Genomic DNA, 18,332 nt, shown 5'->3' on the forward strand with positions numbered 1-18,332 from the left:
CTTCTAGACTTTTGCTACACAAAAGGGCTTCATGGTGTATGCATCAAATCTGATATATGTGCAAATTTTATCAGGCAGTTCTCAAAGTGCTTGAAAATTAAACAAAATTGGAATACCCAGACCACTAAAACCAGAGAATTACAAACAGTAATCTAAGGGGCTTCCTGACAGTTCATAAATCTCAGCTGATAAGTGAGGAGTAAGCACACCAGCAAATTACTTTTCAAAGCAAACAGTTTCTATTATTCTTTATCTTCTGTTGGCATTCCGTAACTAAATAATCACTCACATTCATTGCGCCTGTTTTGTCGGGTGTCAGAGCACAGCTATGGGACCACAGCACCTCTGCAGAATCCATTGGCACTTGTGTTTCTTAACACACTAAGCAGTGTAAGTTAGAGAGACTGACATTATTTTTTCTTTACATTTTAACTTTTGATCATGTCATCAGCTACAATTGTTGGTAGATAAAGATTTAGATGTTTATGGAACAGCACAAGCTTCCTAGCAGTTTGAATGTTTTGTTTTTATGGCTAATAATGGTTTGAGAAAGGTTTTCTTGATAAGAGAAGCTATCTTCTCACTACACTACTTTTCATTTAGTTCTATAATGATGGCACACTCTCCCTTGTCACTTCAGCACTTCATTTGCACAGGCCAAAGCTGGAAGGCTCTTGCACGGGAATGGGAATCTGCACTTTATTGGCTATGCACAGCTACAAGCCGAGACATAAAACCTCTCCTCTATCTCAGCCAGATAGAGGCACCACGCTATACTACTCACGGGTTCAAAGAACGGCAACAAAGCTGGTGAGGAGTCTGGAGCACAGGCCTTATGAGGAACAACTGAAGGAGCTGGGAATGTTCAGTCTGGAGAAGAAGAGGCTCAGGGCAGACCTTATTGCTCTCTATAACTGCCTGAAGGGAGGTTACACTGAGTTGGGAGTTGGTCTCTAGTGGTAGAACTAGAGGGAATGGCTTCAAGCTAAGCCAGGGGATATCTAATCTGGACTTTAGGAAACATTACTTCTCTGAAAGAGTGGTCAGGCACTGGAATGGGCTGCCCAGGGAGGTGGTGGAGTCACCGACCCTGGAGGTGTTCAAGGAACGTTTGGATTTTGTGTCAAGGGACATGGTTTAGTGAGAGCTGTTGGTGACAGGTGGATGGTTGGACTGGATGATCTTTTAGGTCTTTTTCAACCTTGGTGATTCTGTGACTCTGTGACTAGAACGAGGCTGTCCCTGCAGACCCGAACATGGCCCTCCTATTGGGGGCAGCCTAAGCGAGCACTACTCACACGACGAAGGCATAGGGGCAGAACGAGGCACGCCGCACGTCCCAGACGGGTGAAGCACACCAGAGTAACGCCGCCCTGACCCCCGCCACGCCCCTACGCCGCCAGGAGGCGTAACCCCAGCCCGCCGCACCCCTCCCCGTCCCTCCCCGTCCCTCCGCTCCCCTCCCCGCCTGTTCCCTTACGGCCACGTCATTCGCTCGCCGTGGGCGGAAGTGGCGTCAGCTCGCCGGGCAACCAACGGGCGCCGCGCATGTGGCGGGGTGAGAGGTGAAAGATCAGGCGGGGCGGCAGGAAGATGGCGGTGCGGGCGGCAGGCGCCGGGCGAGAGACGCGGACTCTGTGAGGCGCGCGAAGCGATGGCGCGGCGTGCGGCACGCTGCGGCTGATAGGCGGCCGTCGCGGGCCGTGCGCGGAGCGCTCCCCATGAGCGCGGTGGGGGGCCTGGCGTGGCGCGCGCTGCACGCCCTGCTGCGCGCGTTGCTCTGTCTGCAGCGCGCGCTGCTGGCCGCGCCCCGCGCCTGGCTCCGGCGCCGCGCCGCTGCATCCTGCGCCTTGCTGGGCCCCGCCGCCCGCGCCCTCGCCTTCCCCGGCGCGGCCCGCGGGGGCCGGCGGCCCGCTAGGAGGCGGCCCGGGGTTCGAGCCAGGGGCCGCGCGGACGGGCGGGCCCTGCAGAAGCTGCCGCTGCACGTGGGTCTGGTGGTGACCGAGGAGGAGCTGAGCTACGCGGACATGGCCAGCCTGGTGGTGTGGTGCATGGCGGTGGGCATCTCCTACGTCAGCGTCTACGACCACAACGGTGAGTGGCGGGAGTGCACCCGTTATGGGAGGGGGGGGAGAGAGGCGGGTTGGATGGGCCCTGGGCAGCTGAGCTGGGGAGGGCAGACCTGCCCACGGCGGGGATTGGGGTTGGATGCGCTCTGAGGTCCCTTTGCTACGAACCGTTCTGTATCATTCAGTGCTTTCCTGTTGAGGAGGCGAAGCCAACTATGTGCGATAATCTCAGCTGATGGATAATCTCTGAGACTGCGGGAGCCAGCAGCTGGGGAGGGCTAATCACATCCAAGGTGTGCTGCGTGCTGTGCTGCTGCCCTCTCTAAGGACGAAGCTTCCTGCTGCTGGTCTGGCAGTGCTTATAATGCCTCTCAGAGATACTAGGGAAGGCTAAGGTTCAGCTGCTGTTTCGAACCTCTTCTGAGGGCTGTCGAGATGTTATGCAGACTGGATGAGCTCTGTAGATCTGTGAGTGATTAGGGGTGTTGTCTGCACTATGTGTCTTCTGGTGGTCTTTCAAGAAAAGCTTAGTAGTGCCTTCTACCAGAGTAGGTAGCATCTGATGTGCTCAAAGATGTGGAACTTAGAGCTGTGGTGGCCTTACATTTATCATGGGTATGTGTGGTTTTTAGAACTACTGCCATTGATGTTGCTGTTGCATCTCTGGTCCCTCATAGATAATGCAAGACCCAGACTTTTGCAAAATATTGTAAGGTCTTTCTAAGAAACTGTGCTTAGCACCAGTCCCGTACCAGTTTAAATTGACCTGTGTACAGCTGTTGCAGAACTTTGTTATGCTATGTTTCAGTGGGAGAATACTTCCTCCTTCGAAGGTCAAAGACTCTTCTAAATACTTGCACAACACTTTGAGGATACACTGCCTACTGGAAAGTCATTAGTGTGTTGATGGTTTTGCTCTCAGTTGCAAAAGAATGCAGCCAGATGAAATGCTACAGAGCAAGTACATTGGTACTACACAAAAGTTTCCCTTGTGGCTTGAAGAGGAGAACTTGATTGTATAGTCCTTGTATTTTCTGTCAGTCCTCAAGCAAATTGTCTGCTATGTTCTCCAATTTTGTGTACTTGTGTTTAATTTGTTTTTAGATCTCTGCATTGTATTGCAAAAAATTTACCTGAACTGAGGAACAGATCCATTTGAAAGCTATATTTCTTGTTGCCATGGATTTTCGTATTTGAATGGTTGCAGGGTGAACCTCACTGAGGAGAGATAGGCAAGCATAGATACTGTCACTGGTCCTGTCTGTAAGGGTGAAACCAGCAGTCAGCTTGTCTGTTTCCACTAATAGCAGAGTTACTTCTGCTTCTCTGGAACACGTGCTGAGATCCAGTCAGACCTGAGTCTGACTGGTACAAGGCTGTGCATGTGATAAACAGAAATGATGTGGCTGTCCTCTGAGGAGTGGTGTAGATGAAGTAACCTTGCAGAATGATTGTCAGCTGCTCAGAAAAACTATTTTGAGTGGAGATCAGTATAAGCATAACTAATATATGGAAATAATAGTCAAAGTTGTGTGTTGATAAGCTTTATTAATACCCTTAAGCTTGAAAATAGAGCAATGATATCATAACTTTAAAATGAAGAAATGTTTTATCCATAGTTAATTTTATTAGTGCTTAGATATCAGAATATACCAGTTTAATTATCAGCTTGAATTCTGATTTATTGGCACATAACTGATGAAGGCAAGCCTTAACCCACAGCAACTATGTGGTTTAAATCATTAGCTATTGCCAGATTTCATACTTTATGAGACAAACCTGCTGCTATATATCCATGTTCTTTACAGATATTCAGTGCATTTTCTGGGATACCAGCCATGTCTGCTTTCTGCACAGAGCTGTTTAAATTGATGTCATTGAGTTCTGAGCAACTAGTCATTCAAATGGCTTGAGTACACATTTCTGGTACTAGCAGATGCATTACCTTTCTCTTGGTGCTGAGCTCCTTACTGTGTCTGGATTGAGCATAGAGCACTTCCAAATAGGCCTGTAGCTACATAGGACATTGTAGTACCCTGCAGTCTTATTGCTAAATGCAGTTCTGAACCATAGTGGTGTCTGGAACTCTCAGCAGAGTATTAGTAAGTGAAGGTAAAAAAAGACATGTGCAACTTCCTGTTATCAGTAGCAGAGGGTGAACTTTAATTATGCTTTGCTTGTTATTATAGTAGGTAAGGGTTACTTCTGGTATGCTGATCTGCTTCAGTGAGATCCTGTGCTCATGCAGTTGTACTTGCTATTGACTTAGCAAAAATGTGTTGTCAGCGCTGCTACTGGCTCTGGTGGAAAAGGAAACAAGGTGATTTCTTCTTCACTGGAGGTAGTGGAGTATGCTTGGATTCCTCTTCTTTCACTACTTTTGTGTAACAGTGAGATTCTGCTCATTAAAACAGAAGACTTTGGTTACAGAAATGCTCTTCCACGCTTGTGTTTTCTGGAAGGAAATGTCTACTTCAGTTTCCTGTAGAATGTTAAAATGTGACCTTAATTGGGCTGTCTACAGGAAAAAGGGAGAAATGTGACATTCTTCCAAGAGGAAGTACCATATAAGCTTTTTTTTTTTTTTTTTTTTAATAGTAGTGAAATTCTGAGGTTTTCATAAACTAATTGAAGGGAAGATTGGTTCTGTATTCTTAGCTCTTCAAAACGAGTAACCCGACCCCAGCTGATCCAGGCATAATGTAACAACTGCACTAGTAACTCTGAAGGCAACTTGGCTGAAGTTAGATGTTCTCAGGGGCAATTACAAGAAAACTCGGTGTGTTTATGAATACATTGAACAATAACTGTAGAACCTCATCAGGTACTTGACTATCTTCTCTGAATCTGAAGGTCAGTAATCTAAAAGGTTGAAGTAAGAGTGCATAATGTAGGAAGACTTCAAGATAAGTAACTGTCTTGTACTGTAATAAACATGGTGTGATATGACTTGCAGTACTCAGGTGTTTTTCCCAATCTGGGGCTATAGTGGCATTCTTGTGCTGTCTGGTGGTTAGGGGCCTTTTTCTTTCTCCTGCATATCAAAATATTTTCCAAATATGCAGCAAAAGTCTACTGAGGTTTATGGTGTACTTGTGTGCCTGAGTTATTTAATTTAATTGAAGTTTATTTAAATATAGGTTTTGCTCAAGGATTTGTTTTTGTAGGCTTATGGCTTTCCAATTGTATTCCTTGGTAACAGCCAAGCTGTGCTAGTGGAGATGTTATCTCAGAGGAAATAACTCAGCCTTCTCACACTTGAAGATTACAGCTGCAACTGCCTTTCACCACTGTTAAATGTTTTGAACTTTTGTTATTTTGCTAGTCATAGGACATTGAGTGTTACTTCTGTTCATAGTGAAGCTTTCCTGAAGTGGTGTGGGACAAGGATAGAGCAATTTCAGGAGGCTTGCAGTCTCTTGGCATCTGAATGCTTTGGGTTCCTGAAGAGATGCTTCTGGTTGGAGTGTTGTTAAAAGCCTCGAGTAGTGCTTTGTTGGACTTGAGTTTTTCTATCCTGGGTTTAGCTTTCTGGGGAGCTGTTTTACTTCTAGCCAATTTCTCTTTAAGAAAATCTTTGAAATAATAAGGTACAGTAATAATAAAAAGAAATCATTTAATGAGCTGCAGGCTAGGCTTTTAGGCTCTTCTGGATTATTTGGTACTTTAGTTGGTCTGATTAACTTACAAAACTGAATATTTGGCGTACTTTCACGAAAAGGGAGTTAAGTATGTTGTGGCTTTGTGTTACTGGAGTGCATTTGTGTCACACTGAATCTGCTATGGGTTTTCTAATTCTATGAAACTTGGCATTCGTCAGCTGTTCTGGTGCTCTTTAGGTAGAGTCTCTAGACTGCGTGTTTAATGTGGTCTAAAGCCAGTCTATACATACTTATAGGTAGTATGGAAGTAGCAATGCTTTTTCTCTTGATTACTAGTGAATTTGTGCAGGGACGTTCTGTACTAGAGCAGGAACTGTGGGAGGACTGGTCACTGAATTCTGATTCTGAATTCTTCCTGTTTGCTAGCTGTAGCTTCAGTAGCTACTCTAACTAGCTAGAGTTAGAGCTCTAGTTAGAGTTAGAATGAAATTTAAGTGACTTCAACTGTTTTCAAACTTTGTTTATATATTTTTCAGGACTTCTGGAATATATGTCGTTTTCTTGTGCTCAGTGTCCTGTAAGTTACAATGCAACACAAACCTTACTTTAAGTTCAACTTTAACATGTCCAGTTTTGGGCCCCTCACTGCAAGAAAGACATTGAGGCCCTGGAACGTGTTCAAAGGAGGGCAACAAAGCTGGTGAGGGGTCTGGAACACAGGCCATATGAGGAGAGGCTGAAGGAACTGGGAATGTTCAGCCTGGAGAAGAGGAGGCTCAGGGGAGACCTCATTGCTCTCTATAACTGCCTGAAGGGAGGTTGTAGGGAGCTGGGGGTCGGCCTCTTCTCTCGTGTCATTAGTGATAGTGATAGTCATTAGGACCAGAGGGAATGGTTTCAAGCTACGGCAGGGGAGATTCAGGCTGGGCATTAGGAAGTATTACTTTTCAGAAAGGGTGTTCAGGACTGCCCAGGGAGGTGGTGGAGTCACCGAGCCTGGGGGTGTTCAAGGAAGGGCTGGATGTTGTGTTGAGGGACATGGTTTAGTAGGAGCTATTGGGAATAGGTGAACGGTTGGACTGGATGATCTTTTAGGTCTTTTCCAACCTTGGTGATTCTATGATTCTATAAGACAGCCATGGAGACCCTGGAGCTTGTCCAGAGAAGGGCAATGAAGCTGTGAAGGGTCTGGAGCATAAGTCTGAGGAGTGTCTGAGGGAACTGGAATTGTTTCCTGTGTAGAAGAGGAGGCTCAGGGGTGACCTTATTGCTCTCTACAACTAGTTGAAAGCATGTTGTGGTGAGTTGGGAATTGGCTGCTTTTTCTGTATAACTAGCAATAGGACTAGAGGGAATGGCCTGAAGTTGTGCCATTGAGATTCAAGTTGAACATCAGGAAAAACTTGTTCTCTCAAAGAGTTGTTGGGTGCTCAAACAAGTAGCTTAGGGAGGCTGTGGAGTCACTGTGTCTGGAGGTGTTCAAGAGACATCTAGATGTTGTACTAAAGGAAATGATTAGTGCAGAAATATTAGTGGTAGGTGAACAGTAGGACTGGATGATCTTGTAGGACTTCTCAACCTCAGTGACTGATTTTAAACTGCAGCCAATGTGATCCAACACAAGGATGCAGGTTTTCATGTGTTAAAACAGTTTATTGAGTGTATGTTTTATGAACTGAGTTATGCGTTGATATTTCTCAAGCTGGTTATACTTGCAACAAGCCTGTTCTGAGTGAGCTGGCACTGAAAGAGTTGAGAAAGCAAATGACTGGAATGCTATGGAAATGTGTTCTTTCATAGGCTTAGGTTTGGTGAGGTTTTCTCTGTAAGGAAGAGACAGTTTTTCTCCTGTGATTGCTTTCTTCTGTCTTGGTTTAAATAGCAGGGCAAATGAGAACATTGAACTGTAAGATGCTACCAGTCCATGGGCAGGTGTTGGTTTTGGCATTCTGGCCTGACAGATGAGTGGCTGACACCACCTGGTGTTCTGTATAACAGTGGTTTCTATGATTTGACTTGTTTGAACTGATTTATCAAGTTTCTTGTACACCTGCAGATTCTGCTTACATGCTACATTGACAGTCTCTAACCTTTAAGTTCTGCAACACCTCAGTTGACTACAAATGGGCAAGGCTTGTAACTATTCCAAAGCAGAGCAAAAGGTACGAAATAGAGTCATGTAATGGAGGACTAATGCAGAAAGCTGACTGCTCTGGTTTGCCTCAGTTGTAGTGTTGCTGGGAACTAATGATCAGTGGTGTACTTGTAGCTTGTGTTGTGAAAAGAAGAGAGATACCTAGAAATAGATAACAGGTTCTCTGGTGTATTTTGTTTTAATAAACAAAGCTTTTATACTCCATGGCTTTTGGAATGGTGATGCTTAAGTGTGTACAATCCTTGAAATACACGTTTTTACTTCGTTTCTGAAAGCAAACTCATAATAGTAGAATACAAATGTGAAATTTTCACTGCATCAGGAACAGGAATGCTGCATTCTTTCTTGCTTAACAGCAAACAACATTTTCAGAACTAGCTTGAATGTATTTTCAAATAAACTATAAAACCACACCTTGTAGACAATCTGATATTTGAGATCTTTTAAGGGAAGAGTGGCACATGTCTGAGCCGCAGCCGTATAAAATGATTTCTTCAAGTCAAATGAGTGTTTGGTCCATGTGTCTTTCTGCTATACAAAGCAGTGGTAAGGACAAGTCTCTTGTGCATTCAGTGAGAAACATTGCTCAGGGACAAGTTCTTAAGTACCTCACTTAAAAAAGCATTCAGCTACCCTCTGATGAGCTTCAGGATCATCTCCGCAGGAGAAATGCAGGTGCATCAAGGATAATGGATCAGTTGGAATTGTGATTTGGAGGTCTTTCTCAGAAAGTTGGGCTAGAAATGCACAATACAACTACTGTGGCTTAGTTTGTTACACTGCTGTTCCTGGAATGAAACAGGATCCAGTTCTGAACAGCTGTATAAAGCAAGGGAGCTAAATGAGAGTAGAAGCGAAATACTTGTGGTTTAAGTTTTCTGATGCTTCTGTCTATCATGCTTTCTGCCTTACTGATATTTGTTCATCTGTCAATGTGAGATCAATTGTAAGTATCATTAATGTATGTAATGAAAGTTATTTTTTTGCAGGAGATATTCAGGATGAGAAGAAAAACTGATGGATTTATCACCTATTATGACATAGACTTATTAAAGTCTATATAAAACATAACTACTAGTATAGTAAATGCATTGCATGTTTTCATGTAGGGGTGGGGAAAACACACTAATATATTATGATCCTAACCTAATAATCTGTCTATTCAGACTACTACTGATGCGAAAACTGGTGTATATGTAGCAGTTTCTAAACCTAGAATCAGGCTGAGGTGATAAATTGGAATGACTGGAAGTTGAATGCAAGTTCAGTATTTCTTGAGTGGCGAGCTGATTGTGTGGACAGTTTTTAGACTGGTTTGCAGAAGTCCTTGCCATAAGATCTCTGAGTGAAACTTAAGCTCTTGGTAGCAACCCCTGAATCCAAATGATAAAAGCTGTATCAGTTCCTATGTGAATACAATGAAAAAGTACAGATGCACATAAAGTAAATATTTAGGCTTTAATGCTTAATTTTACTGTAGTTTTTAATTAGAAATAGTGTAGTGTAACTAAAAGCTAGAATTTTAGAACAGCAATCCCAGCATGTTTGCTCAACCAAGTTTTTGTAGACTCCTGAACTCAAAATGTGCCAATGATAAGCATGCAAGTATGAAAAGACTGAGAACTGTATCAATTTATTGCATGATATAGCTTGTGAAATACTCTTATTAGGAAATCTTTGACATTGGCAATTGCATGAGTGGACAGTTGACCTGATGCACTGATTTAGTCGTCTTCTGGCTCAGTTCATGGTGAATTGCTCTGTTACATTTGTTAGATAACTTTACTAGTGTGTATGTAGTAAGTGAAAGCAGATGTCAGCAGCAAATCTGCAGCAGTGTGGGGCAGAAAGGAAACTAGGTGTTACGGTGACATGATGGTCCTGTGCAGTTAGGATATTGCTGTCTCAAACTGTTGCTCAGCATGCTGAAGACAGCAAAGTGATTCTTTAGCCATCTCTTATGCAACTGTGAATTGCTATTTAAACTAGGCTGTGTAAAAGAGGAACAGAAGCATGTGAGAGTTGTCTCCCTGTATATGCTTTTGCAAGGTCACTGGAGTTAGTCATGTGCCGTAGCATTTGCTTTTGATTCTTATCATACTTGCGCATTCCAGTTTGAAGCCAGTACTGACCACTTGATTTTCTTCCCCCAACGCGGTGTCAGATTTATTTTTATAGCACTCTGTAGTATACGACTGACATGTAACTCTTTTTTAAGGTATTTTCAAGAGGAATAATTCAAGACTGATGGACGAAATTTTAAAACAGGAGCAAGAACTCTTAGGATTAGACTGCTCCAAATATACAGTGGAATTTGCTAATCAAGACAAAGCTGATCAAGGTAAGGTGAATTGAGAGTGGACAGAGACTAGTATGACTTTAGTTGTATACAGATCATAATTCTTCTTTTACTGAAACACATTTGTATGTACTATGACCTTTTCCTTCATTAACACCTGATTATCAGAACACATACAACATTCCTCTGTTAGTATTAAGCTTTCAATATCATTGTGCTCATAACTCATAGTGAGGTCTTGCTCTTCCCTGTGCCTAGGCATCATTACTGGGTAGTCCAGTCTATTAGCAAAACTCTTGTGCCAGTGACCCCTTTAATGCTTCAGTGTAGCTCAGCTTTCTACTCCTTGAGTGAAATTGATTTGCTGAGAGACTTGAAAAAGGAAGGGAGCTGATATTATATTGGTGGTGCATTCAATTTTTCTGCGAACTTACACTTTACCTCAGAGTTGAAAGAGCAGAACTTTTGGTTATCATGTTAATGTATAACAAAGAATGCAAAGAACATACAGAATACTAATCTGTCAGTATTGGTATGTCAGTTTAAAGATTGTTTCTCTGTATTACAAATGGATCAAATATTCTCAAGAGTTTTTTTTTTTTGTGGTGGCCTTTCATATATTGAGTGTGGCTGTTCTGATGTGTCTTCAAAAGAACACAAGATAAAATTGTAAGCAGTTAGATTCATTACTGACATAAGTTGGGTATTTTAATATTAGTCTGCTTTGTATTTAATCCAGTTACTTCAATCTGGGTTTAATACACCAGTTATTTGTAGCCGTTAGCTTCCTTGTTAAGTTTACCTCTTAGGTACTTTATCCTGCCTCACAATAGCATTGGCATCCATGAGATTATGCCTGTGATTTAAGAGGCTATTTTATAACAATTACAGTTCAGTGGACAAATTCTGATAGTGTTACATAGTTCCTACCTTCTCTGTATTAAGTAATCTTAGATCAGTGTTGCAGCATCACTTTTGGAGTGCTGTGGAAATTCTGTAACCATGTTTGGGGAGAGTTGTAGCTTAATCCTATTGTCAAATGAATGTTCAAAGTAGTTAAAGCACCTTCTTGTAAAGGATTAAGAACTAGAGCTTTCTACATTGGTTGCTGCACCCAGATCAGTAATTCAGTACCCAGTTCTTAGTGCTTTTCATGACTGCTTTAGAACCTATACAAATTTCTCTGGAACAATTTGCATTTGAAGATTGACTTTTATTAAGCCATTCCTCACAGGCCTCCCTCCTCTAAATAGTTGCTTTAGGCTTGGTTTTTAGCAATAGCAAACCCAGAAGCTGCTTCTTATAACTTCTTTAACAGCTGAGTGATATATACGTAGGATTAGTTGTACCATATGTGAAATCATGTATTTTTGTCATACCCTATGAATACTTAAAGCACATTTAAAACTATTTCTGTTACTTCTAAACTATGTTTTGTACTTTCAGTTTTAAATTGCCAATCTACATTGAAGGTGCTGTCTCCAGAAGATGGAAAAGCAGACATAGTAAAAGCTGCTGAGAACTTTTGTCAGTTGGTAGCACGACAGCAAAGAACATATACAGACCTGGATGTGAATGTGTTAGACAACTTGTTAAGTAGTAAGTATTATATGGTCCCTCAGGAGAAGGGAAACTTTACACAATTGATAACTAATTTCACTTCTTATATACTTACAACATGTATGCAGCCTATCAGAATAAGTTATGCTGAGTGCCATCAAACATGCTCAAAACTCTTGCTGTTTTGCTGCTTAGATCTCTTTAAAGGAAAAGCTCCAAAGGAAACTCTAGTTGGAGAGTCTCATTTTTACAGAACTCACAAGCTTTGTGGAAAAAAAGTATTTCTGAGATAAGCTGAAACTAGACTTACAAGTAAGGTGAACTTCTTGCAAGCTAGCATGCTGCAAGCCTAGGTATGAGTGGTGAGTCTTCACAGGTTTAGTTACAGGAATTAAAACTGCCTAACTGTTGGCTCTGAGTTGAATGCAAATAATAGGGTACTTGCTGATCCTTTGCTGCTATGTAACCCATGTCAGTTATCTCCATTACTAATTCATACTAATTCATGAGATTACTGACTCTCTGCACTGAAGTTGCATGGCTACTTGCAATAGGTGTGGAAAGGGTGGGGCTGACTCCATCCCCTATGAGGGGGAAACAGCATTGTGAAAAGGAGCTGAAGTACTTGCTCAACTTATCTAGATGATCAGTGCATATGAAGTACAACTGGGTTCAGGTTTCAGTTAGCGCAGTTCAACTTAGTTTTCTGCAGGCAAGCTGTGTGCCTGGTACACTGTTACAGTGTGGCTTTCATTAATTGGAGTCTAGAGAGATTTTCCTCTTCCCTCCCTCATCCCCTAAACAAGTGATCAGCTGAGTTGCAGAATGGATCCACTGCAGTGCAATGGGAGTTCAGACCCTTTAGTCTTAATCCCAACTAAATTTTCACTTTTGAAGCATGTGGCATCTTATCTTACAGTAGTGGAGTTATTAAATGGTTATTTAGTATGACCCCTGAGGAAGCAACTTAGATGTCTAGCCTGTTATGCCTGAAGGAAATTTAAGAAAGTGGGTAGTTGCTTCCGTAGATCAATTTTTCATTCTTGAAGAACTGGTGCCAATGATACCATTATACATATTGTGGCCATTTATGCTGAAGTAGAGTTCATCAAATATTTGTTCCTGATCTACTATCCTTGCATGTGTCTATTGTTCAAGTAATGCATGATAGCTGAGCACAGAAAAATCTAGATTTTTTTAGTCTGTTAAAATTATAAACTTTCAAAATGTATTGTGTGGCTTGTAACTGAAGATAATATCTATAATGAGTCCTGCTTTCTAATCTGTTTGTTTTTAATGTCGTAAGACAGTTGGAAGAATTAGTCTTCCATAACTGACTTAGTTCACAAAGCTACTCATTTTAGTTGTCATGTTTAGTTTCAGTGTTTGCTCAGTTGCAAAGTATTGAACAGAAATGCCTGAGTTGCTGATTTTTAAATCCAGAAGGAATTCTGGAGAACAGTACTTAAATAGCAATAATCCTGGGGCTTTTATTCAGGAGATTTCTGTAAGCTGCTGACTTATCGCATGCTGATTTAAGTACATGGTAATATAGTTTTTTATAACTTCCTCATGTAGAATGTGCTTATTGAAGTCTGGTTTTAAAGTGATGGGGTTCTAACTTGTGTCTTTTTAGATTCTTCATTCTTGCTCGAATTCTTACAGACTAGGTTTTCCTCAGTGTAGCTGAGTATGTTGTTCTCAGCAAGCTTTCTTTCAGAAAAGTAGGTGCCAGCTGTGGTATAGTCATAGGATCATGGAATCACTCAGGTTGGAAAAGACCTTAAAGATCATTGAGTCCAACCATGACTTAACCATACTACCTGAACTCTTAACAGCCCTCTGCTAAATCACATCCCTGAGCACCATATCCAATAATACTTCCTGTCTCCGTTTCCAGTAATGAGTATGGTAATAATACTGTTCAAGTTGGACTAGTTAATCTGTGTGGAGAAGCTTTACATAGATATCAGCTCTACAGATTCATTCATGTTTCCCTCATAAAACTCCTGACTTAAGAGGGATGTTGTGAGACTTCTTTTCCTTGAGTGTCTGAGCCTCCTCGCCTCCTCATGGATTCTGTTCCCAAGCCCTTCTATCTTTTGTGTGCTTGAAGAGTGCTTTCCTTCTGCTCTGAGGGAGTTTCCACATGCAAAGTATCTGTAGTATTGATGCATTTAGGTAGAGAAATGGATGCAGGGTAGAAAGCACAGTACTGTATTTAAATAGGCTGTTCTGACAGTAATACTACACACTGTTCATTTTCCTTCTTCAGATAGGAGCCAGAAGGAAATATTAGAATTAACTGGGCTCTCTGAAGGTCTTTTCCTGTTTGAAAAAGTCATTGCAGTGTTGGAAGATCCTGCTGCTGAACTGGCCAGCTGAGGAGTACTCAGCTTCTGAATCAGCTGATGAGTAAAGCTGTCCACTTCCACCAGAATCCCCAGTTCTAAGTATTTGCTGCTTCCCTGCAAAGCTGTTTCATACTAACATACTAGCTTACCAATAAATAAGCAGCTTCAGCTTTATACTTCTCTGTTCTTTGAGATAAGCTCTAAACTGTGGCTTTAGTGGAAATGCTGAGGAAAATAGCTTATTTGTCTCTGACAAAAATTTACTGTTGCAGTGATTCAGTGAGGAGGGAGGATATGAACTTTTTCAAAATCTTCAGCTTCAATTCTTGAACAGAGATAAAGGGGAAGAAATCATATGAGACCTTAGTTTTGTTTTGTTCTTCCTGATGTTAAGCTCTCTAAGTTTAAGCTAATATATGTTTTGTTTAAAAAAACAAACAAACAAAAAAACCACCTGAAGTTAGGAGCAGTAGCAGCATTGAATTTTGCCATCTGCTAAAGGTAAGAATTACGCAGTGCAAGCACTCTTGCAGTTAAATTGTGGAATTAGGATAGTAGGAAGGGCAACAGGAAATATCATGGAGTAATCGTTGCTCATAGCAGCATTACAGCAAAGTAGGATTATGACTGCTGAAATGCTTTTCGAGGTGAGCTGGACAAGTGCATGAGGAACAGTTTATCTTTTTGGTCTCCTTGTGGTTTTCCACATGTTGCCTTAATAAATTTGCTGAAGTTAGCAGAGAAGGCTGGACTAAGACTGTTCATTCTAAGCATGTTGCCCACATGTCAGTTCTAGTCTGTACTATTTCAGGTATGACAAATTGTACAGAAGGGGCTGCTAACTGTTGTCTTCCTTGAAAGGTCAGTAGGGAGCTCTCATGGTGAACAAGACAGCAAGCTACTGAAGACTTAATTAGCTTTTCTTAAAATGGGGAGAATTCCGAGTGCATAAACTGTAGTACTTGGTCTTCAGCTTTTTGGGGAGTGATATTTACTATCTTGAGCAACTGTTTATATGCCCAGTTCCAGGGACTGGGTATAGATAATGAAATCATCACAGTGCAGATTAGACTAGTTGAACAATACTGGCTGAGGTTTTACAGTATGATGAAGAGTGTGGGTACCTAGTGAACTGTGTCATGTAGTTGTGCCCTGGGTGGGTCATGTGTGCTTACTAACAAGAGAAATAAGGCAATTTTTTTTCTGCTTAACTAGGAAGATGTCAACTGCAACAGTTTGTCTGAAACTTTGTAGTAAAAATTTTTACATGTCTGTGTAGCTCTATTCTGAGCAATCTGGCAATTAATCTGGCAGTACTTCTTAAAAAGATTTTTTTTTTTTTAATGAAATGTCCTTGAGGTTTTTTTTGTAGTGGCTCTTTTACTGCACTTGACAGTAAATCCCCATAGTTGAGACTACAGTAAGTATGTGTTGGGATGTAATATGTTCTGCTCTATTAAAATCAAGTTTGCCAAGACAAAGCTAGAACAAGTCAGCTTTTAACAGCACTGTTATGGTTTGCTGTTATTTAAAACAATCTAACTGTTCCCATCAGTGCCTTATCAAGTATTTGAAAACTAAAAGCATTCAATTGCAAAGCAGACGCCTTGAGACTTAAACAAATTTTATGGGGAGTTTGACAAAACCTAATTTAATTTGTTCTTACAGGTACAAGTGGATTTCCAGATCCTGATTTAGTCTTGAAGTTTGGTCCTGTGGACAGCACATTAGGGTTCCTTCCCTGGCACATCAGACTAACAGAGATCATGTGAGTTGTCTATAATTCCTGCGAAGTCTCTGTGACCTACCGAACAGAAACAGCTGTAAAAGGAAACATGTTTAAACAAAAATATCCAGAACTTGATGTCAGGGTTTGAGTTATTAAATAAGAACCTGTCATACTTCCTGCATTGTTGCAACTTCAGTCATGGTGAGGCAGCAGCAAACTTCTGTTACTTTTTATTCTCTGTGATCTGATCCAAGTTCAGTTGGTGTTCCTTAAATGATTACTAGTACCTTACAGCTTTCTGTGCCCTTTATATTGTTACATTGTCCTATCAGGGAAACTAGATGATGCCTCTAGATTGCCATTCATCTTTAATAATTAAACTGACTGTAGTTGCTGTATTTCTTAAGTCTGAGAGCATTTATAAGGGCACTGAAAAACATGTCTGGACAGAACTGTTTCTCCAACTTTTGCACAATGTGAAAGTGCCTTCTGTAACTTAATGGGCAGGTTTCCATTGAAAGGATGGCAGAATACTGACAGCAACTTAATTACTATGGAGTTGCATGAGCGCTACAGTATTGAGAAACTCCACCATGTTGCAAAGACAATAGCTTGCTTTCAGTAGACTGCCCGGCCATATAAATCACTGGTATTTATAAAAGCTTATTAACATTTTCTATCTTGCTTTCTCAGTTCTTTGCCTTCCCACCAGAACATCAGCTATGAAGACTTTTTCTCTGCCCTCCATCGCTATGCAGCTTGTGAGCAACGCTGGGGAAAGTGACTTTGGGCTGAGCACACTGAGTTGTGCTTTCCGTGGAAAGGAATTTGTCTGTTTACAACCACCTGTGACCCATAAGTCTGGTTCATAGTCCTTTCTTAATTTATCAACAAATTCAATAAAGTGTCTTACCTTTCTAAAGAGTCTGTGTGAATGTGTGAGAATCTGTGGGGAAGGGGAAATCTGCAGGTTTGCTTTATCATAAGACATTTATTGCAAGCAAAGCTCTGTACACCTGAATTGCCCTCACTTTTATGTCCTATGACCAGATCATGCAAGAACTTGTGTGAAATCCACAGGACAGTGTAGGTTAGAATATTATCCCCTTGAAGGTTCATGTCCCTCAGTTTTATTTCTTTCTAGTTCTTCATGGTCAGTATTTCAGAACCAATCACCTGATCTTGTATTTACTATGTAATGTTTAAATTTTAGAAGTCTGTATTGGTTCTTTTAATAGCCCTGACAGCTAAGTAGCAGTCTATTAAGCTAAGTCAGCATTAGCTCTAGAAGTGTGAGAAGATTCTATTAAAGAAGAATGGAAACTTCTGTGGTAAGTGGATTAGGCACTATGAATCACAGAAATAACAAAGTTGGAAAAAAAACCTACAAGATAATCCAGTCCAACCATCAATGGTATGCTTATTAATGCTCATACTATGCTTTTTTTTAAAAAAAAAGTGAAAAAGCAAAGTATTCCTACAGCTTTGAGTGATATTTCTATCATCAGGTCCATTTTCTATGGGAAATAAGTGTAGACATCTGGAATTATAGAATTCTAACCTAAAGTGACAAGCTGGCTAAGGCTCTGGGATCACCTGTGGGGGGGGGGGGGGGGGGGGGGGTGGAATTTGAAAACATGCTAGGTCAACTTCTGCAGCTGCTGCCACTTGCTTGTTGTGTCTGTGTGCCCAGCAGAGGAGTGCTTAAGCCTTCTGTTAGGTTTATTTTGAGCTGAGAGTTAGAAGCTTGGGTGGTGTTTCACAACAAATGTGAAGTTCATATGAAGCTGCACTAACAAGCAAGTACCTCAAATCTGAGAATGTAGCTAGAAACACTAGCTAAGGATTCTTCATAGTGGAATGTCTTATTCTAGTTACACTGCATACTGAAAGTTAAGTTAACTCATTGTAGCAGCATTTGGATGAATCAGTATCTTCAGAGCTGTGTTATTTGGATGTAAAAATGAGTGTTTCAACCTTCTGGCCAGCATGCTAAGAACTGCTAGATGCTTTGTTCTGGAAGTTTTTTTTTTTCCCTTTACCTTTCCCCTTTTGGAAATGAGCCTGTATTTATTTTCTTCAGGATCTATCTATCATCAGAAGGAAAAATTTCCTGGGGGAATTGCAAGACTTTAAAATACACAGTTTCACAAATAAGGAAACCTAATTGTTGTAATAATGTTGTAAGAGTCTGCATAAGCTTAGCTGTAGGCTTTGGTTTGTTTCTGTCATGCTAAGATTAGATTTCAGTTATAAGAGATGGTTGTGGTCAATTTTATTTCATGAAAGAAAAACATGTTTAATCAGCTAATGTTCTTAACATAAAGTGACATCCCATTAGAGCTAGAATATAGTTGGCTGCCCTTTACAGTTTGGTATCTGATGTTTGCCAGTTGTTATATTGCAGAGAAGATGCAATGTTTCCTGGGTTTGCCTTTGCCACAGGAGTGGATTCTCACCAAGAGTTAAGCTTAACTTCTATTTGGTGAATGGGTAGCATGCTGGAGTGGAATCCTGAATATTGAAGGTTAACTGCATTATGGATTTGACTTTACCAATATGCA

At 41.1% G+C, this 18,332-nt stretch overlaps 1 protein-coding gene across 1 annotated transcript; it reads left to right on the top strand.

The window, feature by feature from the left end:
* Positions 1-1,583: 1,583 nt before the first annotated feature.
* NUS1 (NUS1 dehydrodolichyl diphosphate synthase subunit) lies at positions 1,584-16,692 on the top strand. Its single transcript, XM_052671714.1, has 5 exons — positions 1,584-2,094; positions 10,045-10,167; positions 11,572-11,724; positions 15,708-15,807; positions 16,462-16,692. The coding sequence occupies exons 1-5, from the start codon at positions 1,722-1,724 to the stop codon at positions 16,550-16,552; spliced, it is 840 nt and encodes a 279-aa protein (XP_052527674.1). The 5' UTR covers positions 1,584-1,721; the 3' UTR covers positions 16,553-16,692.
* The last annotated feature ends 1,640 nt before the right edge of the window (positions 16,693-18,332 follow it).

Source organism: Tympanuchus pallidicinctus, unplaced genomic scaffold (genome assembly GCF_026119805.1).
Source record: "Tympanuchus pallidicinctus isolate F22 unplaced genomic scaffold, pur_lepc_1.0 scaffold1, whole genome shotgun sequence".
NCBI classification, from domain to species: Eukaryota; Metazoa; Chordata; class Aves; order Galliformes; family Phasianidae; genus Tympanuchus; species Tympanuchus pallidicinctus.

Coding starts and splice junctions, on each gene's coding strand:
- NUS1 (XM_052671714.1), top strand. CDS start 1,722: ATGAGCGCGGTGGGGGGCCTGGCGTGGCGCGCGCTGCACGCCCTGCTG. Junction 10,168..11,571: donor TCAAGACAAAGCTGATCAAG/GTAAGGTGAATT, acceptor TTGTACTTTCAG/TTTTAAATTGCCAATCTACA. Junction 15,808..16,461: donor ATCAGACTAACAGAGATCAT/GTGAGTTGTCTA, acceptor TTGCTTTCTCAG/TTCTTTGCCTTCCCACCAGA.